Raw genomic sequence first — 18,377 nt, forward strand, 5'->3', positions numbered from 1 at the left:
ATCCACCCTGACCTTCTGCCAACTAGTGGCTGCTGAAATCAAAATGGACTTTTAGTCCTGCACATGTAATAAGGTATTTTAACCATCCACGACTTTGATGTAATTCAGTGCATTGGCCTACTACACACTGGAGCCTGATGTTAGTCGCTTCAAACAGCTGACAGGCGTAGTGACGTGTCACCAGACTCATAGTCATTACTTACATTATTACAGCAAGAAACACTAAAAGAACCCACACATACCAGCATTCAATTGATAAAATTTACCGTGTTGTTTAATTCATATGGACATCTCCAACCCCACCCCACACCCCCCCCCCCCCCCCCCCCCCCACCAATAAAGAAAATTTCAATGAATACTTTTAATATATTTAGTCAGTTTACAGCTTCTGTACAGGATTGCTGATTTCAAGAAATTCACAACTAGGGCAGCAACATCATTTTCTTTGTTAGAGGAACCAAGAACGAGCATAAATGGAGTGAACAATAGGACTTAGCAGGTAAGGGGTGAACACACAGCTCATGGGGGGGTATGTACAGAAGCAGCGCAATTGGGATATTCTATGTACAATACAAACCATTCATACAAATTAGGCTCTAAGATATAGAATTCAATACATTACATTTGATATATTAAGTGACAATGAGCAAGCCCCATCCCCAAAAAACGACCCGCTGATCAATCAGTCAGAGTAACCGGACATGCAATCAGCTGAGAATGAGCCAATCACCTGACAAACCCAACATCTAGCTGTACTAGCAGGAACACTGGCAACAGCTGAAGACTGACAGTGTTACAGTGTCCGAGCGCATTAACGCATTTTCTCTTCCAACTTGAGGGGGAAGCCTGCTCAGATCTAGCTCACCCCTATATAGGTAAGACCACCTTTACATCGCTAAAAGCATCATACGCACATTAAAATCTTCACTGTCCTCCTCAGCTGCCTTGCAGGTTTATTAAAAAGGAGTATTTATTTTTTTATTTTTTTTTATTCTTTTTAGATGAGGAATTAATTTTGTTTTCCAGTTATGCAGGATAAACTGCAGAGCGTAAATAGCACAGCAGGGGTGAACGGTCCATATGTTGTTGTCCAGGGTTATATGCTAAAAGAGGAAAACATAGTTGTAAACATCGAAAAGAAGTGTGAACAAAAAATATAGCAAACATCAAAGGGCAGAGTTTAAAAGTGATCCCAAAAGGACCAAAAAGCCCTGCTATTTACACAACAGTGACAAAACATAATTCAGGAACAAAATTCTAACTGCTAATTATTTTTATTGTAATCACAGAGTTTTTTTCAGGTCATTTTAAGCACTTCACAGTCTTATATACCACCTTCTTACTTAAAAGTTACTGCTCTCTCTGCAAAATTCAGAACATTAAATTGGGGAATCAATTGGGATGGTTGACTCTGTGGCATGAAAATGGTTAGGGACAGTACGGCTAACATACACATTTCTCTGGGAAGCCCCAGTCTGTGCTCCACTCGTCCACTTCTCTGTGTATGAGACCATAATATGGGAACATCAGCCGGAAGGGAAGTAGGGAGTGTCACTGTGGTAGTTATAGTCTGGGCAAACTTTCTGCACCAGTTTGTAGTCGGTGCTGTAGAAGGAAATGAAGATGCAGATGACTTTGAAAGGTTTGGAGCAGAGCCAGGAGACGTGGCTCTGGGTCTGCTCCTGGTAGCAGGTCTTGGACGGGTCGAAGTTGCAGAGTGTGTTCTTGGCACCCTTCTCCACCTTCTCGTACTCTATGCGGCAGTTGAAGGACTTTGAGTCCTTTGCGTCGATGACGGACTGCTGAGCCGCCACGTCGAACTCCACTATCTTGGTTGGAGGTACCAAGCTGACGGACACGTTGCCCTGGCCTGTGGAGTTGTGGCGGAAGTAGACACTGAAGGTGCCGTTGCCGTGATCCACGATCTTACCGGTGATCAGCAGGTTGAGTTTGACCGTCTTGATGTTAGAGTGGAAGTCCCCCCAGCCAAACATCTTCTTGAACTTCCCCGTCTTAACCATTGGCCGCCGTTTAGCACGCGGCCGTGAGTCTTGCAAGTCTGTGGTGTTCCTCAGCCAGTCCCACAGGTCCTGCTCAGAGTAGGGCTCTGGAGTATCGTAGCGAAGGTCCAAGGCTGTGCTGTTCTCTTTGCCATGTAGAGTCTGTGACAGCAGCCTACTGATGGACATGTCCTTACTGCTTCCTGTCCATATATGCTTTAGTGTGGATTTGGGGCTTCCTGACTTGACAATGTCCGACTTTGAGGCGTGGGCACTTTTAACCTGGGAAAGAGAGAAAAAACATCTGGTTGGCCACATATCTCTTTGACTCTAGTTTTCTGGAATTGTAATTTGGTATTAAATATAGGCAAAATAAAGACATTTTTTTCAGTTCTAATTGATCAATTTCAATACATTGCTTGTGTAACCTGTAGTTTCATGCCATCAGGGCAGCAGAACATGAAAAATGAAAACACAGTTTAAGAACTATGGAGAGTAAAACTGTTCAAAATCATTTAATGATGAATAAATGTTTTCTCATTCTTACATGTAGCTCTTATCTTCTCACCATGAAATGATCAAGGAAATAATTAGGGAAAATGCATTGCATCACTCTTCAATGCCTTTTCCATTATGTCGTGTGCATTCATGTGCTTCCTTGTTTGTTTTAGTTGAGTACAACACACAACCAAGACTCCAACATTGCTCCGTAGAGCCACCGGTGAACAAACATTCCACAGAGTAACCTTTTGATTCTCATCACAGCTCCTCCAACCATCAATCTGAGCAAACCAGATACTATAAGTGAAACACCTTTTAGAGAACACTTCTTGAATTTGTTAAACAAACCAATAACCAATTTCCTTACACCTCATATACCAACCCGGTCCCATTCCCAACTCGTCACGTACGGAAGCTTGGGCGGGACCGCTTGGCGACGCTTAGGTTCCGGCAACAAACGTTGTGCGTATGTGACGGAAATTAAGGACTTTACGTTATGTACTTGCGTAACTTAAACTAATTGCACACGGGACACAAACAGCAGGTGGAACTCCTGGTTTTGTTTGATCCCTCCACCTCGTTCCTACGCCCTACACAGACTTTGTCACTCTTTATATTACTTTGGGCACGTTGCTCTTGCATCAAAGTTACTTTAAAGCCCTGTGCATCTCATACAGCCGCTTAAGGGTGCCATGTGCGTTGGTATCAGACGCCAAGAGGCTTTACAAATCGCCTGTATTTGATGCCCTGGGAATGAGACCGGACTAAATACACACACCTGATATCAAGTATCAAGTCCACACTGGTCATAGGTAAAGGCATTATAACAAAGGCTTACATGATGGTTTTCTGTTAAGTAATTCACAGTCCCAGGGCCACTAGCGTCACCTTCCACAATGTCTCGTATATAATGTTGAATAATTCTGTGGAATTTCAAGCAGGTGGGTGGGAAGGAGTTCAAGGGCCTAGAAAGGTTTGAGCCGGCCCCGCCAATACAGGAACGGCACTTCTGTATCAGGTGAAAGGATGTGTCATGAGATATTACTTGCCTATATCATCTATATCAATTCAGGAAATATTGACTTTTACATTCAAGCATGTCCTGTTCCACTAAATTGACCAATCAAAAGTATTCCATGGGGGGGTTAGAGGGATCAATCTTTGCTGCGAGCTTACATTTTTGAATGGTGACAGAAGACAACTCCAAATTAGGAATTATAGTGAAGCAAGCTGCGTAAGAAAGAGAATAGAGCAGACAAGGTGGAACATGTTCCCATATCCTCCCTCCGACGAATAGAGGGAGTATCCGCTGGATCACAGATAAATGTAGTGGTTGTTCAGGGGTTAAAGAGGGGACTATTAACTAAAGAGCGCTCCCTGAATTGAAGATTGATGAACCCGAGGGTTTTCACTATTTAGTGCCGATGAGTGGAATTAGGCTCATACAGGCCCCGGTGGACGTATGTGACATTGATTGCCTGATTTCTACTGTAAAAAGTGACAGCAGATCCGTCTTGCTGAGGTTTTTGCATTTTGTGGCTTGCCCCCAGGATCGATACTTGGAAAATAAGGTTTTGCTACCAATCACTTTGAATTGAATTGCCTCTCGGCGAGTCTTTCAACAGCATAAGGGCATACAGAAGGCTTTACACATCGGGTGAATACACCTGTACTGTAAAGTACGTCACAGACGGGCCAAGATCATTTAAATCAAGATATGATTCTGAGTCTTGACTCTTGAGTTTCAGATTAAAGCCGATAAATAATAAGTTTAATAATTTGATTTGAACAGTGATTATGTTGAACTACTTCTGCTTTTGGCCCAAATTGTAACTGTAATTAAAGAAGAATTTCTTTTTTTAAGAATTGTGAGTATTTTGTATACGTCTCTTTTCTTTCTTGCTGGTCTGTTGATAGGTCAGTCGACCGGCCCAACAAGCTGAACCATCTCTAAGATTATGCAATTTTTTTCTTACAGAAGTTCATGGTTCCCTGATGATGAATCCTGTAGGTGATCATTCGACTTTTCTTGAGGTTAATATTTGTGGTTCAGAATGAAACATCTCAACAACTCATACGTGGAATACAAAAAAGTTGGCTCAGACATTCGTGTTCCCAACAGAACAAATCCTACTGACTTTGGTGATCCTCTGACTATTCTTCTAATGCAACCATGAGCTTGATAGTTAAGATTTCTTTGGAGGAAATGTGCAAACTATTGGTTGAATTGCAGTGAACCTTTGTCCAAATCTCAAGGTAATGCATGAAAATGCATTCTGCCCTGCCGTTCGTTCACATCAACGTAAAATATGCTTACCTGACAAAAAAAAACGTTCTGGTAACTCAGTAACTGTCGTCAATTTTTGGGATTTATAACCACTTGCACTACTCGTTACTGGGGAAAGTAATAGTAATTTAACAGTAACATAGTAAACTTTATTCCTGCTAAACGTCAACATGCTAGAAGTTTCATGATGGGCATGTTAGCATTTAGCCCAAAGTACCATTGTGCAGTTCACAGAAATGAATGCTATGTTACAGCGAGTTATCCATGCTATCAATCTCATGTTTTGTGGTTTTATGGGATTGATTCAAAGAAAGGGACCTGAGTCACGGTATGGACACACTCTGCTTTTACATATTACATCCAGACCTAATTGCGCACTAAGTAGACTGTTAAATATAACCAAGTCACCCCCCTTGGAGAATGAGTTCTACATTAGACTTGAGGAAAATCAAAAGGGAAGAAACAAACAGAAGCCGACTGAAGTTAACGGCCCACTCTGGAGCTGAAGAGGGTCTCAGGGGATCTATCTTTAGCCTCAAGGGTTAAACTCAGAGAGCACTTTGCTGCGTGAGGCAGATACACTCAGCAATCATTTCCTATTCAAACAGGTGAGGTGGCCTTCTCATACTGAAGAATACCCCAGGATGGTGGGGGGTTGAGGATAACGTTGCAATGGATTTATGGTAATGTTCCTGCTTATGAAGAGGATCTGGTAAAGTCCCTTTTCTCACAGTGGATTCAATAGAATTGATTAAAAAACGAACATAAAAACAGAAGACAAAGCGCTTCGGATGCAGTTGCTTTGAGGGGAACAGTCATTTTCTCTTCCATCTTAATCCTCACTGATGTACAGTCCTTGCACATGTAGTCAGCTGTAGAAAACAACATAAACACTATATGATACAAGCGAGCAGTTCAGCAGCATCAGACCTTATTTCATTTGATCTTAACCGGCAGTGGTAGATGATGTCACATTGTTGTTTCCCACTATATTAATGCTCTAAATGTCTTTTATTGCTCTTTAACATACAATGTGTTCGGTACAACAGGGGCAGATTAACTCTCTGTGGTGTGAAAATAAACTCTGGTAGGGCTGGGTGGTATGAGGATACTGTGTATATATCATCAAATATATCAAAAATTTTCATATTTTTTCAATATTGTTTCGTTGCATCGTGGCAGTAACACAGAATACAAACAAATAAGGACTTAAACCAGCACAGAACTACTCTCTAACCTGTTATAACCAATGATATAATAAATAAAAAATATTATAAATGGTATTTAATTCACACAGGATTATACAAAAGTGAGCTTTTCCATGGGGTTGATTCAAATGACTGTTAATTTATTGATTTACCAGGAAACAGACAAACGGTACATGCAGATGAACGGCGCCCGGCCTCCCTCTATGCCGCCTGTTGGCACACCCGCCGGCAAAACGCTGTTTTTTTTGTCATCCGTTGACGTTCATCTGCATGTACAGCCAGCTCTGCAGTGACACAGAGCCGGCTGAAATCCAAAGTTTAATTTGACTAAATTGGACTTCAACCATGTTGTTTTTTTGCCCACTAATATCCAAATAAACCTTTATTCTGGTCTCTCTCCATATTTCTCTGTTAGCTACTACAATCCACAAACGGTGAAGGTTTTATATTTCGCCCAATGTACCAAAATCTCATTTGGATTATTTTTTTGTAAACGCCCGCCAAGTAAAGGATATGACTTAATAAACCTGTTTACAGAAGAGAAGAGACACAGATTTGATTTAAAACTCATTTTTCGACATATTTTGCACATAACGAGATATAAAAAGACAATTAAAAAAAAAATAAAATTTAAGTTTGAACTGGAAAAATTTATTTTTCATCTCACTCGGTCTTTAAGATGTCAGTCGTTAATGGTGGTTGATTTAGAATATCTGAGTGAAAACAATGGAGCTGTGCTTGGAGCTCAGCAGTCTGGAGTCTTGTTGTTGTTGTTGTTGTTGTTGTTGTTGTTGTTGTTGTTGTTGAGTTTCAGGTTTTCAGTGTGTGGATAGTTAAATGTGTGTGGCGAAAAACTGTGATGCAGATTTCTTTTCAGGAATATCAGCAGAGACACCCAGTTTGTAATACTGCAAATATATAAATATGTGTATATGTTACCTCATTCAGTGATAGGTAGTGACTTAACACACATTTATGGAAATGCAAATCTTTGAAATTGCCACTTTAAGCTTTTCAAAGTCGATTCAGCAGATGAAGCATTCTGTCAATTCATATTCTAGAACAGCTATTCTGCTTTTTGTGCAAATTAGTCTGCTTGAATTCAATGAAAGATGTTTTGGGAATTCCCACCACTCTGTCCCTGAAGATACTGATATTGATATATTAATGTTGAAACATGTTACACCGGTGTCTTTATCCAAACTATTTGCAGTAATAACACACAGACGTTCACGGAGCATGAAACGGCGCCGGCGGTGGCTGTTTATCTGTACTGGTTGTTCGTCGTGTCCGGTGGGTGGGCTCTATATGCGGCGCACACAGACATGTTTATCTGTGCGGTTCTCAGGCCCAGGCATCATCCGGCATGTTTTCGGGCCAAGGGCCAGTGGGTCTGCTGGATCCTGGAGCTGCCAGCTGTAGTGCGTTCACCTAAGGGAACGGTGCATCTGGTAAACACGGCCGGCACCGCGGCCAGCACAGGCCTCGCGGATACCTGCCTGCCAGCCAGACAGCCGGTTGGTTGCCCCCCCCCCCCCCACCCTCCAGGCACGCAAGACTGCTGGGCGAGGCAGGCAGCACCGTCTCTGTCTGTTCTGTTCAGTCCAGACATGGATTCTTTACTGAAGCCTCTGTATACTGAAAGTCCTGGAACTTGCTTGCTGCAAGTTGCTGCAAGCTTCACCTTTAAGAGAGCTACCAATGATTCACTATTTAAAGATTATGAATATGTATTTAAAAAGCTGGCTTGTTATTGATGTTTTCATTTCTAATGTAGAAAATGATTATATGTGGAGCTATCCTGTCCCTAAACGTTGGAATGACCGCAGCAGCTGGTTTACACTAACCAACGTCCAGCACAGTGAGACCGAATGGTGTTTTTACAAATTGGTTTCTCTCAAGCAAAATATTACAATCTCAATTTTTTTTTTTTTTTAAAGTGTGTTTTCTCCAGAAGAGCAACAGCTGTTTACTACGCACTCCTCCTTCCGCTCTTCTCCTATTCTTGTCATATCGCTCAGCTTTCTTACGAGCCGGTATCAAACACTGTCACGTTGTCCTTTTCGATGCCTTAGCTGTCTCCAGTCACAGGTCATCTGCCACAGGAGGTGTCCCGGTGTGTGTGTGTGTGTGTGTGTGTGTGTGTGTGTGTGTGTGTGTGTGTGTGTGTGTGTGTGTGTGTGTGTGTGTGTGTGTGTGTGTCTTAGTGTGTGATGTACAGTAAACTGTCTGATAACCATCAAACACGCTCTGAGTGACTAGCCGGTCGTCAGTACCAGAGATAGAATCAAAAGTAAGGATGGAGGTCAGATAGAACATGAGTGTCGATAAACATACATGTTTTTAATTTCGTCAATGTGTATTATTTACACGCACTGCCTCCAGGCTTTATATGAGTCGCTCATAGAGATTAGTTTAAATGAGCAAGACCAACGACATGACTATCGAGAATTATTATCCCCAAAAAAGTATAGCGGCCCTTTTTAAATCTGGGTTCACAGTAGCGCTGACATTTTACTAGCGTCGCACTGGTTCCCTTGACAATAAGCCAGTGGGATTTAGAGGATTTCGGATGATTGCAGAAAATCATTTTGGTGGCAAACCAGACGTTTATGATAGTTACACTTCTCTAGACTTTTGAAGCGTGAATGCAATCGCCAGAAGTAAAAAGCCAAAGTTAGGCTGTATACGAACGACACCGTGGCCGCGAGTCTCATTTTCGAGTCTCATTTGTTAGCAGCCGCCTTTTCTAAGACGCGTAAAAGCTTCTAAATTCACGTGTGGGGTAATTTACTGACATATTTTATGTCTTGACCCAAAACCCATTGACTTTGAGAAGAGGGAACCACAAGTGCAAAAGTGCTGGCTCATGTCCGGGTGTTGGGGCTCATTGCTGCAGCGTTCTCTATGGTTCTCATCAAACGTTTTGCTGTCGTCAGCATATATCTGTGTTTTTGCACCAACTGCAGCCAAGCGGTGTATTTTGTTTTCTTTCTATTATAAAACAAGAATGTAAGCAATCAATATTTCCTGAATGAGAAGTCAATCTCAACATCACTTAGAAGAGTAATCCACTTATTCATCATTGCACTTGTATAACATTGCCAGACTCGTGTGTAATTAAAAAAAAAAAGAGCCACATTGATGCAGCAGGATCGGATACATCCTCGTTGTTCTTCCACACACTCGTCTACCTCGTCAAAGCTTTGCACCTACATTACACACAATGCGACCCGACAGTTGGGATTCTGATGTGTAAAGCTAGAGGCACCTAATGTAACCTGGAGCCTCTAGCTCGCAGCAGAGATGATCGGGCCAGAGGTTCTGGTAAACTCAATTCATTCTGACTTTCTTCATCTACAGACTTGTAGTCTTCAGCCCCAACCGACACTGTATCAAATGACATCACTTGAGGCAATTTACCAGGCTTCACACGGCTCCCTCTGGAGCCACAACGGGGCTTTCTACCACCTCGGTCACATTGAACTCTGCTTTAAGTGAACTGGCTGAGATCGATGAACGGCCAGAAGCAAATGTGTTTTGAAAGTCAAAGTTCATTTTGCTATTTTCAAGTAATGTTGTGTAACCTAATTTGTTTTGTAGGTGGCAAAACTCAAACTCAAAACGCCATCAAATTAGACAAATTAAATCATTAAAGCGCATAAATGTAAAAAAAAAAAAAAAAAAGAAGAAGAAAAAAGCACAAACAAATACAGCCTTTATTTGGGTATATCAATGTTAAAAAGTACAAAAATGTTGGAGTGTACGATAAATAAAGTTGTATCTTATCTTGGCGCATAACCAACAACAAAAAAGACCTTAAGAAGCTTTAATATTTGTAAAACTTCCCAAGGTGTGTGATGTCATCTCAATGTAAATTCTTTCAAAGGAGTCTCTGAAGTCAGCGAGGGGGACACACAAAGCCAGGCGTGATCCCTCACTGGCTTCCCACCTCCCAAAATCAAGCTGCCAAGTAAAACACTGTTTCCTGTGACTCCTGCACCACATTGCAACCCGTGGCAAACGGAACGAACCATTAAATCCATCTCAAGTCCTATCTTCAAGAACTTCTCATGTTTCACTTGGATCCGAGAAGAATCATCCACATAGATTTACCCTCAGTGCCCTAAACTGTGCTCCTTTTTAGAAGAAACCCTGGAAGTTCTATCATTTGTTCTTCTAATTAACTTGTCGCTTTTTGCTGAACACACGGGTATTATTGATGTGGCTTTGTTATTGCCAACAGCTGAAGACTGGGGCAATAAATCAAATTACAACACTTGCATTGCGATCCATGTTGTGTTGTGAGCTCTATGGTAATTTGCAACTCAGTGACTGGAGAGGAAAATGGCCTGAGAGAGCAGATTGCGTTAATTCATACTGTACGCACTGTAGTGGTTAGCAACAACTGATAACCCAGGATCGTAATATCAGTAATTATATATTGTTGACTCTAGTTTTACGACAGATTCACAACAAACCTCATCCCAGGCTGTGGTTACTAGAGAACCAGCAGGACTTGCACCATCTCATTTTTTTTTTACTGCCCAAAAAGACGGAAGACAAAAGATCTGAGATGAGCTCCAGATTCTCTGTCTCTTTTGAACATTTCCAATCATCACACTCATGCCAAGGGAGCTGCAAAGCAGGGCTGGAATAAAATGCTGGGCAGAGAATGAAGGCCTGAGCACAATGCGGTGCGTGAAAGAAGCCTCATGAAAGCTCCAGAGAATGAAAAGAGACAGGGAGAGAGAGAAAGAGAGGAGAATTTGAGGGTGTTAGCTGTACAATAGAGAAAGAGCAGGACTGACCCTGAACATACGGACAATTAACCTTCAGTTCAGCAGAGTAAGCAAGAGAAAAAGTGAGCCCCCACTGGCTGTACACTGATAAGTGAACAGAACAAGGTCTGTAAGCATGTTCCTTTAACCGGGTTTCTAAGGTATCAAAATGTCCACACAATAATCTCTGCAACTGTTGTCATTCAACATTCCAGCTAGAAGCAATACAATGCTGGACACCCTTTTAGTTTAATGATCCATCAATCCGGCAAATGAAGGACTTTTTGACACGGCCTACCTCCATAGCTAATCCAAAAAATGGGCAAAGAGGTGATTGGTTGGTGGAGGCGGTGACGCATCAGATGGCTTTCTTATCGATCCGTGACGCTTAAGGTAACTCAGTGTTGGGGTCTAAGAGTCACAACGGTCCATCTGTCAATCCCTCAGTGAGGATTTAATATCTTGGCACATGGTCCATGATCCAATACAACATTGATCCAGATGTTTGTTTTTTTTAGCAATTCAGTATTAGAGACCATACCATAAGTCACCAAGAAGGACTGCCTTAAAGGACACGTTCCCATCATTTTTTGTATTTTCAATTACTTTATTTGCACACGTTCAAAGTTTTGCTCACACAACCTGCACAACTGATATTATAATCACGACTTTGTGCGTTCGGAACCAGACGCTACACAAGAGGTTGAAGCTAAGTGCAACCAAACACCGAATTAGACATTTTTAGGTGACCAAAACGAAAAAAAAACACACACACTGTGAAAGGTTTAAAGTTCTAAGACCAAAACAGTAAGACCGGAGAACATGTGTCAATCACACCCAAAAATATAATCAGGTTGATCATGATCATTTACTAAATGAGCATTATGCTGTATCCAGTTCTCTTCATACATAGATGCAAACAACAGACTAAGAGTTGCTTTGAATGGTTGTTTTTTTTTCACCGCTGTATCGATTTTCTGTCAAATTGGACACCAGATTTGATTCCGATCTGTGGTTGTGTATCAATGGAGCCCTCTGCCTCTTGTATTGGTTTTCCATTGCTGAAGGCAATGGTTACACCCCTGGTCTGTTGGTGCCGGACAGCAACTTGTTTATTATAGAAGGAATACTGCACACTATTAAGCACATTGAATATAACTGCCATTTCGAGTCATTTCCAGGGGGCGTGTGATTGTGTAGTGTGTTTTGCATACGGAAGATTTGTGGCTACGAACAGCAGTGAGCATTGAAGGAAGCTGCAAAATAGGTCAAAAATCTTTGCCCAAAGAAATATGGCATGTGGGAAAGACGTTTGTGGTTTTCACACAGATTACAAACTGTCCTCTGATGTGTTTTTTGTGCTCGGCTACATTGAGCCGGCACATTCAGACGTGACCAAGGCGTCCAGAGGCTGTCTGCAGTCCCTGTGTCCACATCCCATAAAGTGTTCCTCAGAGAGAATAAACCATGAAACGCGGTCACTAACAGCTATCAACACCCACGACACACAGTATGAGATAACCCATTAGTGCTCGGCGCCACACTGCTGCTAAGTGCCGCCGGAACATCACGGTTTGCCCATGTGCTAGAGCTGCCTAATGGTCATGTAAGCAGACTGTTAGACACATCATTAGAGCCGACTTCATGGCTCTGTGTGCATGCAAAGGTGCAGACCGTGCGTTTCACTCTCTTCTTCTTTCTGTCTTATTTTTAAGCATGTGCATAATTCAGCTCATATGAATATTGACTTTGAAATCAAACCCATACCAATGATTTCTAGTTAAATGAGGCTGATATATTTAGAATTGTATTAATGAGCACCCAGATGACACGGCGTATTTCATTTAATTTTTTTTTTTACCTTAAAAGTGCTGGACTGAACAAAAGGTAAAGAAAGAGTGAGGTGATTAATATGAAAGCAAAGTAATCCTCTGGGGAGAATAAATGGTGTTTTTTAAAATAAGCTTATGAGACAGGCTGTGTGCAAACGGTGACGCAAGAGGAGAGTTCATCCAGCATGGAGCATAGCTGTGTTCAATAAATGCCATCACAATTGTTCCATTTGATTAAAAATATTGTGTATTAAGTAGGAATTTTAGCCTGATAATGGTGTTAGAGGAAATGTCACCTCACATGGATTTCATGACTAGATGGACCCAATCGCCTGCACGGCCACAACTTGATAGTAAGAGACAATCACAGCTGTCAATCACGATGTCACTCCCCCTTTGTCATCAAATAACTAATGAAACCAAACTTATCCGAAAAACAAACACTTGAACATCGGCGTGAGAAGAACTGCCCAAAGAGACGGAAACCGTCTGTGGGGGAAAATGGATTTGACGTTTAACCGTCTGTTGTCCGCCTTTATGTACAGTCTGTGGGAGGGCATGAAGGTTATTATAATTCATCCGCAGAGCAAAACCGCACCTGTTGTATACGTGACATCACAGATACGATACAGAGTGGTGCAGACAAAGTCCCGTTCCTCTGTCCAACCAATGATGTGGCAGATTAGCTCCAGGTGTGCAGGCCTGCTGTGTTTGTAGTGTAATTTGTGATGATATCATTATTGATCTTCTGTGCAACTCGGACCGAGTACGTTTGATTGTTGAAATGACTGATCCATAAACACATGGATCTGCATCATAAAAGCACTAATAATTATATGTGTATGTGGACTTTTTACATAATGTCATTCACTATTACGTTCTATGTTATAACTTGTATGGGGTTTGATGAGATGACTTGTATAAAATAAGTTCTTCCTGTGCTCCGCTCCCATCACATCACAGACAGATAGAAGGAAATCTCTCTCTTTCTGTAAGTGCTACTCAAACGTGTTTCCCCACAGAAGTTGCTTCGGTTTTGTGTTTTCCCCTTTTCCCAGGATTTTTAAAAAGGAGCAAACTCCATCTACCGAAGAACAAACAGCTGGGAGGTAGGCTACACCTCCAGTTAGAATTATTTCAAACAGCTGTTACCACGGTCAACAATATATATTTTTGTTCCATGTACAGCAGATGCTTGAATCAAACACACAAGGGAGAGAACCATGTAATGAGAATGATTAACTTTAACAAACAAACACTGTGTAATTCATATTCTTGGTTCGCATGAAATCTATAAATTCTTGTAAAACCTCAAATTCGTTTTCTCACTCTCATTGTCTTGGTGTTTACAAGCTTGAGATTCTGGCTGGTGAAATTCAGAAGCTAATATGTCCCGAGGTACCATAAATCAAAGCCGGCTTTATTTTGTCAGCACGCAGATGGCCCAAATACACAACTCACCTCAATTAAGACCCGAGGAGGGGAGCTAAAAGGGAAAAGTGTTTGGAGAGGAAAAAGGGCACCTGTTCGCCTGTCATATCCGCAGCTCTTCTGATCAGCGGCTCGGAGCTTCCCCCTGAGCTGTTTCGATGCTGAATTAATGATGGCAAACAAAGCCAAAGCCTCCTCACAGCCCCTTTGTGAGTTCATTCTCTTTCCACTTTGGTCCCTCTCAACTAATCTTCAGTGTCACACTTAATGAGATTTTCAGTTTGTAAAGTAAGTGGAGCAATAACTCCCCCAGCACTCGCCGCCGTCTCCATTCCCACCATCGCCTCCAATGCTTTTTAAGCAGCCGCTTCTGCACCTCCCGTCTATTCCTCCTCTCGGTAAAAGATGCATTATGAGGGATTATTACTTATACAAATCGCATTGAATTATTCACACTGCAAAAAAAAACAAAAAAAACGCGCAGCTGAAAGTACAGTGTGCGTGTAATGTGCGGCGTTATTTGCTTCATTATTCATAATGAGCAGTTTCTGCAGCTTCTCCAGACAAACAATGAGCCATTAAACATCACGAAAATGAGATAAATATGCATATCGACATGAATTAAAAAAAGGAATGAACTGTTAATGTTGCAAAGGCTGCTTTATTTCATGTAATTAGTTTAATTGGTGTGATGCTAAATATAATCTCTCAGGCTACTGAGAGGATCTATTGGAGAGCAAAACATTAGCGTTTTGACTTGTATGCACAGAGGCGTTAGCTTTTACCTGCTGTCTTGAACGTGTCCTTGGTATCTGACTGATTCACCTCAGTCTGGTGTCTGGTCTCAACATTGTCTCTGAGTTGTGTCAGTCTTGCTTTTGCCACTGGTCTCAGGCATCACTACCGGGCCCAGTTAGGCCCAGGTAGCCGTCGAAAGGACACCAAAACAAAGATAGATGTGGTGTGTCTGTGCCAGGGAGCCATTGTTGGCATCCTCCTTTCAAACTTCCCATTCAGTCATAACTTTTACTTGTGTTACTCCTATTATTACTACTATTTGCTATTTTTCTTGTGGCAGTCGCCAGATAAATGCAGTGACAAAAACACTCCAACATGACAAGTACTGTAGATTGAACAAGTACATGCTCCACACACACACACACACACACACACACACACACACACACACACACACACACACACACACACACACACAACAAGCTATTCCACGTGTTCTTTGTTAGATAAAGCTGTTCTGATCGGTACAAAGGTAGAGCTTTGGTGTAGACGTATGAACAGCTGTATTTCAGAGACACATTGCAATGAACCTGCAGCTTTAAACATTTGTATACTACTTATAGGGCAGGTTCACGTTTTTTTAAAGTGTGTCTTATAGCACTAGTCAGGCGCCCATATGAATATCAGAACAGCTTTCAGTGATCATTCACACTAACCGTTAACCCTAGAAGACTATCGTGACGGTAGTAACACCATCACTAACGTTATAATATACCTGATAAAAAATACTGCTCATCAAAATATATTAAAGTACTATACATGGCAAATTGAAGTACTCTATTTTTATTTTCTCCTATACAATGTCTCATAAAATGAAAAAAGGTATCATGGGGGGACCCTATAAAAAAGGCTCTGAAATTAGGGAAAAATCAGGGAATCGTCAACGAAAACTTCATAAAAAAAATAAATAATGGAGCTGGGAACTTGTTCTTCGGTCCGCCCGTTCTTAGGATATGTGAGCATTTACTTTCTACCATCGATGACATCAGTAAGCAGCCCGAAGCTACCCAAGGACCCACGCAACTCAGACAGCAGCAACACAATGACAATCACGTGAGCACAGGCGCACGGGTGAAAATCACCCGGAGGCAGTGTTCTAGGGTTACGGGTACTTTCACACCTAACCTGTTTGGTTCGGTTACAAAAAAAACCCCAGTTCTGTTTGCCCAGTTAGTGCGGCTCGTTTGGGCCGGTGTGAAAGCCGCCAATCAAAACCCTGGTGTGGACCAAACGATCAAACCAAGACCTCTTGTAACGTTGGGTCTCTGTAAAAATACACCGCCTTAAGTCAGTTATTTTTTTATAGTCATTATTCAAACACTTGCAGTCGATTTGCAGTTTAATAATACTAATAATGCCTATAATTAGTTATTTCTTAAAATAAAAAAAATATACACATCAGAAGCATTAAAGTGCTTCTAAACTGGAATTTGATATCCGGAAATGGGTCCTGGTGATGCAGATACCTGTCAGTCCGTATGACTTCATGTTTACTCCTCTTGCTTTGTTCTTAAAAATTCAGTGTTCCAATCCAGACCAAATAAACCCAACAGCAGGTAAAAGATGGCTCCTCTGGCTTTCCAGTGGAAATAATGGAGTCTGAATGGATCAAACCCCGTGGTTACAGTCGTATTAGTGTTAAATCCCCTCTTTGTGTTTTCCCGATCAGTGTTTTCCTGCAGTGGGGCAACAAAGAGGGAGTTTACTGAAAAGAGATATCCTCTTAATTAGTTCATGAATTCAGACTGCTGAAGCTCCAGATAAACCTTTGTATACATGTTTACACAAAATGAAATCTGTGTACTTTGGATCCTTGAATGTCTAGTATGAAAAGGGGATTAAAGTAATCAAGAACTGTTTCAGTGTTCGTATATCCAATAACAATTATGAGCCTACCCTTTAATATGTTTAAATAGGTAAATAGTTCTATATTAGCCTGTATTAATTCTTTAAATCCACAGACCGAATGTCAAAGGATTTATGTTTTTCAAAGATCAAAGGTGAAGATGCGATTATTCTAAGCATTCTGGTAATAACTTGTATTTGTGTTTCATAAAATAAATAAATATCAATCCCAAGAAATAAGTTAACTCAGAACCTAATGCATCAATCACCTCTAATCAATACGATTGAATCTTAAATAATTGCATGACTTAGAAGTTGAATACATTCTAAATAAAGTCATAATGAAGACACTCATTGTGTACATTTCAGAGAAGCCTTTATTGAGAGGTTCAGTACTGTAAGAATCAATTAAACAATATTGGTCTTATGATCCTCTCATTATAAACAATGAATTGCCTGGTTGCTGAGATTTGCTCTACAAATAAAGTTGCCTGAAGAGAGGCTCTGATCTCCGAGTGATAGTGCAGCCGAGAACACAGTTTAAACTAATATTTGTTCTCTGCAGTATTCCCCCGACGTCTGAACTCAACTCAGAGGTGAAGGATGCAGAGTTTGCTTCAGTTTTCCACTTAGTCCGTTGCTGTACACGCGCACACACACACACACACACACACACACACACACACACACACACACATATATACTTATACTTGTTTTCCCCCCTACAGGGGTCTATGTATTCTTTCCAATTGTTGGGTCCACACACACACACACACACACACATACTTGTTTTCCCCCCTACAGGGGTCTACATACTCTTTCCAATTGTTGGGTACACACACACACACACACACACACACACACACACACACACACACACACACACACACACACACAGCTTGTTGTTCAAACACTTTGCTGTGGGATTAGTGTAATTATTTTGATTAGTAATTTAGCATTAGTCTAATTCACAAGTCGGTTCAGTCCATCAGGGAAGAGTGTTCAGAGTGTCCTCCTCACTGAAAACACACACTCTTTACTACGTAACGCATTCTTGCATCTTCAGATTAATCAAGTACCAACAACTACAATCTACGGGGCCCAGTTAGAGGGAAAGTCACCATTGCACACACTTTCAATACATCTAAATTGAAAAGCGTATGCTTTCTCTAACGTGTACGTTATCTACGTTTATCTTCATAACAGTAGAGTATTTTTAGACATGTGCTTAATGTGTTTTGCCTGTATGGAAGGGGGCACGCCAGCACTAGAGGGTCCTTAGACTGACCCTCCTCCACATCCCCCCATGTGTCAAACCCCAGACTCCTTCTCAGACCCTGAGATATGCAAAATATATATTCAGCAATATGATGAAGACCGGTCTGTCGCGTTATTTGATTTGCTCTTACACACATAATGAAGTTTGTTCTTCTCTCTAGAGCACAGAAGTTGAGAGCTAAATTGAGAGTGTGCTGGCGCTGACCTGGGGTCTGTCTGGGGATGGGGAGTAACAGCAATCAGGTAGAGAAAGAGAGCCGGCAGGAGCGCAGTCACATCTCCACATCTCATTACGATGCAGAGTTGTTGCCCGAAATCAAATTAAACCCGTAATCCAATAAACCCCCTTTTTTTTTTTTTTTTTTTTTCCTTCCACTGAGGCCAGAACCTCATCTCAAACCTATGACAAGCTGTAA

At 41.4% G+C, this 18,377-nt stretch overlaps 1 protein-coding gene across 1 annotated transcript in view; it reads right to left on the reverse strand.

The window, feature by feature from the left end:
• Positions 1-328: 328 nt before the first annotated feature.
• nxph1 (neurexophilin 1) overlaps positions 329-18,377 on the reverse strand; it is a 45,115-nt gene continuing 27,066 nt past the window's right edge. The window contains exon 2 of the mRNA XM_068710757.1: positions 329-2,282. Within this exon, the coding sequence (XP_068566858.1) occupies positions 1,527-2,282 (756 nt within the window). The 3' untranslated portion in view covers positions 329-1,526. The remainder of the gene's footprint in view (positions 2,283-18,377) is intronic.

Source organism: Cebidichthys violaceus, unplaced genomic scaffold (genome assembly GCF_023349555.1).
Source record: "Cebidichthys violaceus isolate CVI_PGR_0920_01 unplaced genomic scaffold, fCebVio1.0.p SCAF_16, whole genome shotgun sequence".
Lineage (NCBI taxonomy): Eukaryota > Metazoa > Chordata > Actinopteri > Perciformes > Stichaeidae > Cebidichthys > Cebidichthys violaceus.